Below are 9699 nucleotides of genomic sequence, written 5' to 3'. Positions count from 1 at the left end.
GTGTAATAACGGATAATGGTTTGACCTGACAAAAAGCCGGGAAGCCTAGTTGTAGATGTTATAAATTTCATTGGCAGACAAGATTTGAGAGGCAAGGCTTGAATGGTTTGAACTTGTGCAGAGGAGTGATTGTGGATATATTAAAGGATGTTGAATGTGGAGCTGCCAGGCAGGAGGAAAAGAGGAAAACCACAGAAGATGCTGTTGGTTCTTATAAAGCACTTTTCTGCTCTGTTGGATAAAGAACTTTATCAAACATGCCTCATTCACCCAAGCAATTTTGTTTTCTATGCTATGTACATTCTATCAAACATTCACACCCATACAAGAGCATCTTGGGGCTAGTATCTTGCCCAAGCATATTTGGCATCCAGGGATCAAACCACCAACCTTCCAGTTAGTAGATGAAGTGCTCTACCTCCTGAGCTAAAGAATAGCCTTGTGGATGCAGTGAAAAAGGACACGTGGAGGGTTGTTGTGGCAGAAGAGGATGCAAGGGATACCAGATGGAGGCAGATAAAATACTTTGGCCACTGCGGCAAACCTTAAACAGACTAGCCAGAAGAAGAAGGAGTCAACAGTAGCAGTGGGTGAGTGTATGTCTTGTTCAGGAGTCTGATTGCTTGTGGAAGAATATTTTGGGGTCTTTTAGTCCTGAATTTCAGGCTCTTTTAACTTCTGCTCAAGAGAAGAAGCATAAACAGACTGTGTTATGGGTGTGTATTGTCCTTAATGTTGTTGTGGGTTCTCCTAACAACCCTTGTGGCTTAGCTGTCCTGTACTGATGAGAAGGCTGCTCCAGTGATATATTGGAGCTTTTGAACAGTCCAGCTTCCATGCCACACTGTGACTGAGGACCTGAAGACACTCTAACACTAACTGTATCTGTAGAAGCTGCTGAGGATTGTAGTCGACATGCCAGATGTCCTCCGTCATCTCAAGTCTTTCCTCAAGTACAGTCTTTGTTGTGTTTTCTTGAGTAACCTCTAGGTGTTGTGAGATCAGGTGAGATCTTCACTGATGTGTTTCCAAATAAATTAAAGGTTTTCAACCTCTCTACCTGGGTACACCAATGTATATTGGAGTTATATTGAGGTCTTATCATGGCCTGTTGCTCCTAAAGTCAAAAAAGATGCTTTAAAACTACAGTGTAATTTACATTTATTAATGTTTTAAAGACTGCTAATGATTTAAAACTGAAGTTAATACATTTATCTTTTATTCCTCAGAGGCTGGAACCACTGATCGCCTACAATAATCTCCGCTTTGGATGGCTAGATGTCCTACTTTTTATGGAACTAAACAGGATTTTATCTCTCGTACCTTTGTCTCACACACCTGGACATTGTCCCACATTTCATAAAAATGAACATGTCAGGAATGTGTGGCTCACAAACTACTGATATGCTCATCTATGAATAGCTCACTGATGAGATCCAGAAAAATGAAGAGACAGAAAGCAGTTAAAATAACAGTCCTTCTGAGAGAAAGGGGAAATACATAAAGAGACACAAAGACCATTGAGCCATAAGAACAAACTTTAGCTTCCATTGAAGTAAAATTGTATTTATACAGCACTTCTTAAAATGAGAACAGCCACAAATTGCTTTAGATTCAGTAAGAAACAATCAATATTATAACAATGACACAAGATGCATATAAGCAACCAAAATGAACATAAAACACATAGCACGACCCAAATATCGTCACAATCACTTAGTTTTTTGACAGGTATGCAGAATCATAAGAAGGCCCTGATATGTGGCCCTAAAAACCTGGCTTGTAATGTAGGATGTGAAGCAATTCAATCATGTAAGTGGGGCCCCCACCCTCTAAGGCTGTAAGAGTAAAATGAAAACATTATAAATGAAATCTAAGCATGACAGGTAGCTGTTGCAAAACTTTAACAGCAGACTGTACTGTCATTTTGAGAAGTGGTCTTTCACAATAGTTCTCCAGACCTTTGAAGGTTTTCAAAGTTTTTCTTTGGACATTGGCTGCTTGTTCTGTCCTTGGTCCAGTCGTTGTACCTGACCATTTGTACCATTGTATCTACCCAAAGAGATGAACCAGTGTTGTGTCCACACATAACAACAAAAAACTATTTTTAAATTGTATCTTTAGGCACTTTCGTACTTGCAGCTTTTCACAAAAACACACAATTTCTTCCCACTTTAGTTGAAGCTGTGCTAAAAAGGAAACAATAACACAGTTTGACAGAGATGGAATGATATTTTTGTATCAACAAGTTGATTTCCAAAGAGTTATTAGCTGCAGTGCAATGCAGTGTGTCCTTATAAACAATGAGGAAACTGGACAAGTAACGAACAAAAGAAGTCGCAGGCCAAAAACCCCTATCTGTATTATGTCCAGTGTTGGGCAAGTTACTTTGAAAAAGTAATTAATTATAGTTACTAGTTACTTCTTCAAAAAAGTAACTGAGTTAGTAACTCAGTTACAAGATTCTAAAAGTAATTAATTACTTGAAAAGTAACTATTGCGTTACTTTAAAAAAAACAAAAAAAATGTTTAACCCTCTGGGGCCCAGGGTATAATTGGCCATTTTTAACTACTTTTGATTTTCCGTCCACATTTTACCTTTAAAAACTGTTTACTTTGCCTTGTTTGGTATCATTCTTTTCAGCACAACCTCACGTGTCTGAATTTACAGTTATGTTTTCATTTTGACATACTGTATTAACACAATTGACCTAAAATCAGACAAAAAACATAAAATCAGAGTAGAAAAAGTTTTTTTTTTTACTGTAACAACCACAAACATGTTTAATGAATCATATTTCATAACTTTAAATGCAAATATAAATTGTCAATTTTAAAATCATTATTTGCAGCCATTTACCTTTTACCCTTTTTAAATAACCATTTCAAACTATTTACAGAACAATCAGCTGTTCTGCATTCAATAAGATGCCGCACAAATTATTTGTGCCACTCCAAATATTTCTGTCCACTATAAAGGAGAACATCACAGCCTGATACCTGCAGGTCTGACAGCAGCAGGTGTATCACCTGGAGACAGCAGTCGCCTCATTGTTCTGACACACAGCACAAAACTATCCACAACACTACACACTAACTACACAAGACAACACATTAACTACACACTCCAAACACACTAAACGTCACAAATCTCTCACATCTCAAAACTCGCTCTCTCTCTTTTTCTGCTGTCTTTATCTCTCTCTCTCTCCATCACTCCTAAAACTTCCCCCTCTTCCTAAACAACCAAATGTCATGTTGCCATATAATTTTTTGATTGGTTGACTTGGTACATTTTTTCACCAAAACGAACGGGCTGTTTTTTGTTTTGTTTTTTTTAATTTTTTGCTCATAAGCAGAGAGTGCTCGCTGCGCTGTCCTTAGACAGTAAACATGACGAAACTACTGAGGAAAAAACGCTGCGTATATATTGTTTATCATGACTCTGGTTTTATGTGGCCTATCAACACAGTTTAAAAACTGGTATATATCACCTTGTTGTTTTGTCATCTTGAAGTGGTCATGTGATTGGCTTACCACGACTACTTTATTCTTCCTCAGTCAAACAGCAGCACTCATACGATTGTTTTGCCCCTTAGTTCCAGGTGTTGTGCCAAAAAGTGATGGTCGGACAGAAAGTGATTGCTGCCCGCGGGAGCGCGCACAGCTGCTTAAAGCTGTAGCGCCCAGATTACTTACAGCTACTTCCGTGCAACTGATATAAGATGCGGTAAGCTGAACACAGCTTCAACCATCTGTTTGTTGAAAAATAGTAACGTGACCGCACCGCATTTTCTTGTTAGTAACGGTAACGGCGTTGTAACGATAGGAATAGTAATTACTCGTAACTGAAAAAAGTAACACCATTACTTGTAACGCCGTTATTCCCATCACTGATTATGTCCATGTCAGCAAAGACCCGAGAGATGCATCTGTCCAAAGCTATTTTACTATAAGAAAGAAGAATACTGCTTCAAAACAAGTGACGAAGAAGCAAAGCAGCAGAGCGGCCTATTGCATCATATTAACATTTTTATTTAGAGCCTACTGAAACGCTGCAACTTCAAACAGATGGAAAAACCTGTTACATTTACAACATTACAATTACTATACCGTAATTACTCTAAAATTTGTGCAGGACTAACTTAGAGTGATAACATTACATCTTTACGTTCTGAAAATAGCAACATCAGCTGTCTTTTCTATGAGAAGGTGTTACCTTCTGATGATAAACATGAATAACAATGTTCCATCATTAGAATCTTTAAAAAAAAAAATCATTCAAACACAAATATTTGCAAAAAAAAATCCTTTGTACTTAATGACCATTGGTGGTATTTCAGTATCATGTTACATAAAAAGCTCCCGTTTCAGTCCTAAGAATTCTAGTGCGTTTCCAGCAAGCAGTTTATCCTGTAACACAAAAGAGAGAGTCATTATTTTGAAGATATTAAAAAAATCTGTCATTAAAATCTACAAAAAAACTGTAATGCCAAGTATATCATATTTGATACATGAGCTTTTGGGGGGCCTCTATATCATCAGTGTGATTTGTTTTTTAAATCTAAAGAAAAATACACACATATACAAATTAAAACACATATATTTGTTAAATTTGTTTTAGAGTTTTCTTTGGTTTTGTTTTCTTTGTTAAGTGTTCAATAAACATGGTTCAGGATTTACATGATGTACAATGGCTGGCTTTCCTTTCTTTCCATGTGTGGTAGAGTCCACCGTGATGACAAACCCTTTCTCCTGTGCTGCTTAATTAAACGAGAGGAAAATAATGCTACCTTTAGTGTATCATCAAACACATCCATCGACTCGATGAGTGATCCTGGCTGTAGCTCACCAAGTGGGAATGGATAATCTGTTCCCAGCATCACTTTATCCTGGAACAGGAAAATGTGAACTTAGCACATGAAGATTTGGTGAAAGCAGGAATAACTCCATCCTGAAAACATCAGTGTTTCCACACATCAGCATACACTCTCACAGTCCACATTCTCTGTGTTTAGTCAGTACTCTTCAGTGTGTTTTGAATCTATCCTCTCTCGCCACCAAAGAGGTGTGACTCGTGGAATGAATGAATGTTGGACACCAGCTCACTTTTCCAATAATGTCAATGAGCAGCTTCAGGGAGGCGGGATCGTGAACCAGGGAGTCGGTGTAAAAAGAACCGAGGTATTTCCGTGGACTGACATCGTTGTCAGCTGCACAAAGGTCAGGGCGGACTTTGTGGCCGTGTTCAATTCTGCCAACAGTGAATGGGAAAGAGCCACCTGGATACACGTGAACACAGGCACTAAACGTCAAATATCAACACACTTATTTCATCTTAAAGGAAGAGCATAAAGGAAGAATACACTGAAAATTTGGCTGCCTAATGTTTTTTATAAACTGCTGTGATATTAATAGTAAACTAAATGATAAGCATGGTGTTATCTTTTTATACCTCCATGAGCAAAGCAGACTTTCAGTTTTGGAAATCTCTCAAAGATACCACCAAATATCATCGAGCAAATAGCCATGGTTGTCTCAGATGGCATACCTAAGGAAAGAAAAACATTTAAAAACATATAAACATTAATATTTTTCCATCACAATGCACTAAATAGCACATGAAAGCTGGCTTGTTTTAATATTAGTGTTGTTTTTAGTTGGCTGGACCAGATGTAATAGTCAGTATGTTCTGTTCCCACTCCAGTATCCTCCTCACCCACTAGCCAGGGTAGCCAATACTTTGCCATCCTCCCATCTGTCTGCATGTCCCATGGGTGGACAAATATAGAACAGCCCAGCTCCTCTGCTTCCTGTAGTGTTTATCAGAATAAGAAATGAATAAGAAATTAGACCATAATTATAAAGAAAAATTATTGGAACCAATGTAGGCATAATTAAAAAACACTATCACAATAACCCCATGTTATTATGCAAGTGTGTAAAGTCTTACAGCATAGAAGGGATAGAGTTCAGAGGCATTGAGGTCCCAGTTGTTGATATGTGACCCAATCTGGACCCCAGGGAAGCCTAGCTCCTTCACACAGCGTCTCATCTCCATCACAGCTAAATCAGGGGCCTGCATGGGCAGCGTGCCCAGGCCCACAAACCTCTTGGGGTGGCTACGCACTGTCTTAGCCAAGTCGTCATTCAAAAGGACACAGAGATCGAGTGTGTCGTGAGGCTTAGCCTGCAATCAAAACACACGATGAATATACACAAATATATCTGTGAAGACTTCTCGATTGAAGAAGATCATTAAGCAGCTTGTAGTATTGCAAAGTTTAGTGGTAGGCACAACTCAGTTATCTGACACACAGCAGACACCACTTTGTCACACAGCTTTTGACGAAATCTGCCGTGACTGGCTGTGCATTTACCCAATAACTGAACATCACAGGAACGGTCGAAAGGGCCTGCAGCGTGACACCTGCAGGCCGTGAAAAGAAATGCTGCTTTTAGTCACTGATTAAAGGATGAAACTACCAAACTTTGTGTCATTTGTGTCTGTGCATGTACCGTGTTTATCCATGTCCTTTATGCGAGCATTTGGATCCCAGCAGTTTTCCTGTATTACCCGGAAAACCTTCCCATCCTTCATCATCTTTGCTTCACCCTAAAACACAACATTAAGACCACTATCAGCTCTAGTTTCTTTTAATATCTTTGGATTGTCTTTGGACAGATTTTCTTTGTGTTATTGGTCAGTTACAACCTTACTTTTGAAAAGCTGGGATGCTGTGAGACTTGCAAATAACAGACTGCAATGATCCCAGAAACATATTCACATAAAATATGTGCATCTTAGACAGGAAGACTTTCTCAGAAGTCTACAAGTAGAATAATGTTCCTCAACAATGAATTCCAACGACTTAAATATTTAATCATCTTTAGTGCAAAATATCAGCAGGATTCAGAGAATCTGGACAAAACTAAAAAATCAGTGCTAATGTCACTGATGTTCGGACCCTCGGGTGGCACTGCATTAAAAACAGGGGCGATTATGTCATGGAAATCAATGCATGTGATTTGGGCTTAGGAACACTTCTAGCCACTGTGTCATCCACAAATGCAGGTTAAAGCTCTATGATACAAAGAAGAAGCCATATGTGAATATCAGCCAAAAAAGTCTTGTCCTCATTCATTTAATATAGAGTGAGGCAATATGGAAAACTGTTCTGTGGTTGGATTAGTTTAAATTTGAAATTCCTTTCGGAAAAAATAGCCTTTTCCTCCTCTGGACTAATAAGGAGAGGGACCATCCAGCTGGTTTTCAACACCCACTTAAAGCACCTGCATCTCTGATGGTACGGGGGTGCATTAGTTCTTGTGGCACTGGCAGCTTACACATCTGGAAAGATACCATCAATACTGAAAGCTATATACAGGTTTTAGGTGAACATATATATGCTCCTATTGATATGATGTCTTTAATCTGGGAAGTCGCTGCATATTTCAGCATGACAACGCCAAACTGCATACTGTGTCTATTCCAACAGCATGGCTTTGTAGTAGAAGAGTCTGAGTCCTGAACTGCCCTACCTGTAGTCCAGACCTTCACCAGCTGAAAATATTTTGCACATGAAATCAAAATCTAAAAAGAAGACACAGGACTGCCAGAAGACCCAGCTAGAATCCTCCACCAGACAAGAATGGGACAACACTCCTCTTCCAAAAGTCCAGCAGCTCCCAGACATTTACGGACCAAATAAAGACGGTGGAAAAGATGGCCCCATCTCCCCTTTCTTAACATTTTTGAGATGTGTTGCTGCCATCAAATTCAAAATGAATGGTACGTGTTCCTAGTTTAAGCAGTTGATATGTTTTCTATGCTCTGCTGTAAATCAAATATGGGTTTATGAGATTTTCAAATCACTGCGTTCTGTTTTTATATACATTTCATGCTGTGTCCCAGCCTTTTTGAAATTAGGTTTGTGTTAGGTTAGGTTTTAAAGCACATGTTGTAACTTTTACATTTGCTAACAAAACTGAGCCACATGATGGCAGCAGACAGTTGATATTACTGCAAATGTTCTGGGTGAATCCAAAAGGCCTGGACTCCTCTAAGATGTTTAGTATGAAGAACACAAACACAAGTTCATTGCTTATCCAAGTTTAGGCATTAATTCTGAAGAATAGACTGTTCGTTGTCAAGTATACTTTGCTGTTACTAAAATGCTCAGCCCATGTTTGGGGCTAAAAGTTGCCAAGCTGCTCTGTATCGGGCTGCGTTACGGCTGTTTGAACCGAATCACTTGACTGATGCTGTGTCACCACGCTGAGTTCTGCAGCTGCTCACATAGCCAGGACCAGCCTGGCAGGTCTGCGGGGTGGGTGCAGTCGCCAGCTGGGATGAATCTGCTGTGTGTTCAACAAAGTAGTGCAGTGCATAAGTGCTCCTGCACCTGCATCCTGTCTGTAGCTGCACAGGAAAGCAGAGGAAATAGTGACTTACCTCGCAGTGATGGTGAAGCTGGACAAACCCATCATAGCCGTACCTCTGAAACACATAAAAAATACAGGATTACAAACCCAGAGTTTAAAAGCATCACATATAAATATCAGCCATATATTTGATTGCATATTTGTTGTTTCATTCTGATAGAAAATGTTGATTTTGTTATCCCATCTGTGAGGGTTTGGTCATCATCCTACAGGACTGGCCACTCCAGTGCCCTGAATACCTAAAAGACATTGCCTTTTGAGCATGCTGATACGTTTTGCATACAAATGAAGCTGCAGATGAGCTACGTGAGCAATACAGCAGAAAAGCCCCTTTTCATATCCATGCAGATCAGCTGTACTGTGTACTTGGATAATGCCACTGAGGAGCTTCAGTTTTTCCAGTTGCAAGATGGGTTTTACATCCGTGTTGGATGTGTGGATCTGTGGCCTCAAGAAGCTGTTTCAGTGAAAGGTTGCTTTAAATGAAATGTCATCATGCCAGTTTAACTGTGGACTTGGTCTCAAGTTCAAATAATGTTGTGCTTAGGGCCCTAGGCCCTTTAACCAACTCCAGCCAATGTAAAATTTTAAATATCAGATTCTTTGCAAAAGATTCTTACAGACATGATTTAGCTCATGTCTTCTGTTCAGCTTTAAATGTGGGAAATGATTAGCCAGGCAGTGACAAAGACATAAGGGCAGGCACAGATAAACCAAGTCCAAGGTCTATTGATTAAAGTTTAACCATCCATAGAGAGGACAGATTTATGCAGTGGACTTTTAATCTCCCTGCTGACAAGCCAGCTGAAAAGTCTATATATTAAACGTTAGTAGCATTTAATAGCCCCAGTTCAAGCTCCATCTGCGAGGGAAGTGACACAAAGATGTTTTTCTCAAACCCACTGACCCACTTCAGGTGAGATCTCATCTACAGACTGTGGGTTTATTTAACACTCGAGCTCCGTGACATTAAAAGTCAAATCTTGTCTGTGACAGTTCCTACCTGCTTCAGGTCGGGCCACTCCTTTGGTAAAATATGATTGTGAATATCAACCTTCATCCTTATGATTATTATTCACGGAAAACGTAAAGGTCTGCTGGCCGAGGTATCCTGGGAAAAACTGTGGGCACATTCACTCCCCACCCTCAGCCTGAAACCAATGACCAATGTCTGCTGCTGGGACATTTATTGCCCAATCTTTGAAACAAACAGAAAACCAGAGCAGAGGCTGTAAACCTGCTCCTTTAACTGTC

The 9699-nt window shown here is 39.5% G+C and overlaps 1 protein-coding gene across 1 annotated transcript; it reads right to left on the bottom strand.

Moving 5' to 3' along the window:
* Positions 1-1480: 1480 nt before the first annotated feature.
* acmsd (aminocarboxymuconate semialdehyde decarboxylase) lies at positions 1481-9657 on the bottom strand. Its single transcript, XM_084954949.1, has 10 exons — positions 9449-9657; positions 8456-8500; positions 6520-6616; positions 6381-6430; positions 5954-6190; positions 5720-5813; positions 5456-5551; positions 5110-5282; positions 4794-4892; positions 1481-4413 (listed from the first exon to the last, which is right to left on the bottom strand). The coding sequence occupies exons 1-10, from the start codon at positions 9503-9505 to the stop codon at positions 4351-4353; spliced, it is 1011 nt and encodes a 336-aa protein (XP_084811075.1). The 5' UTR covers positions 9506-9657; the 3' UTR covers positions 1481-4350.
* Between the last annotated feature and the right edge of the window lie 42 nt (positions 9658-9699).

Source organism: Perissodus microlepis, chromosome 16 (genome assembly GCF_051167445.1).
Source record: "Perissodus microlepis isolate ML-2025 ecotype Zambia chromosome 16, ASM5116744v1, whole genome shotgun sequence".
In the NCBI taxonomy this organism is placed as follows: domain Eukaryota; kingdom Metazoa; phylum Chordata; class Actinopteri; order Cichliformes; family Cichlidae; genus Perissodus; species Perissodus microlepis.
Note: the sequence above shows the minus strand (reverse complement) of the source record. Positions and strands in the feature narration are given on the sequence as shown.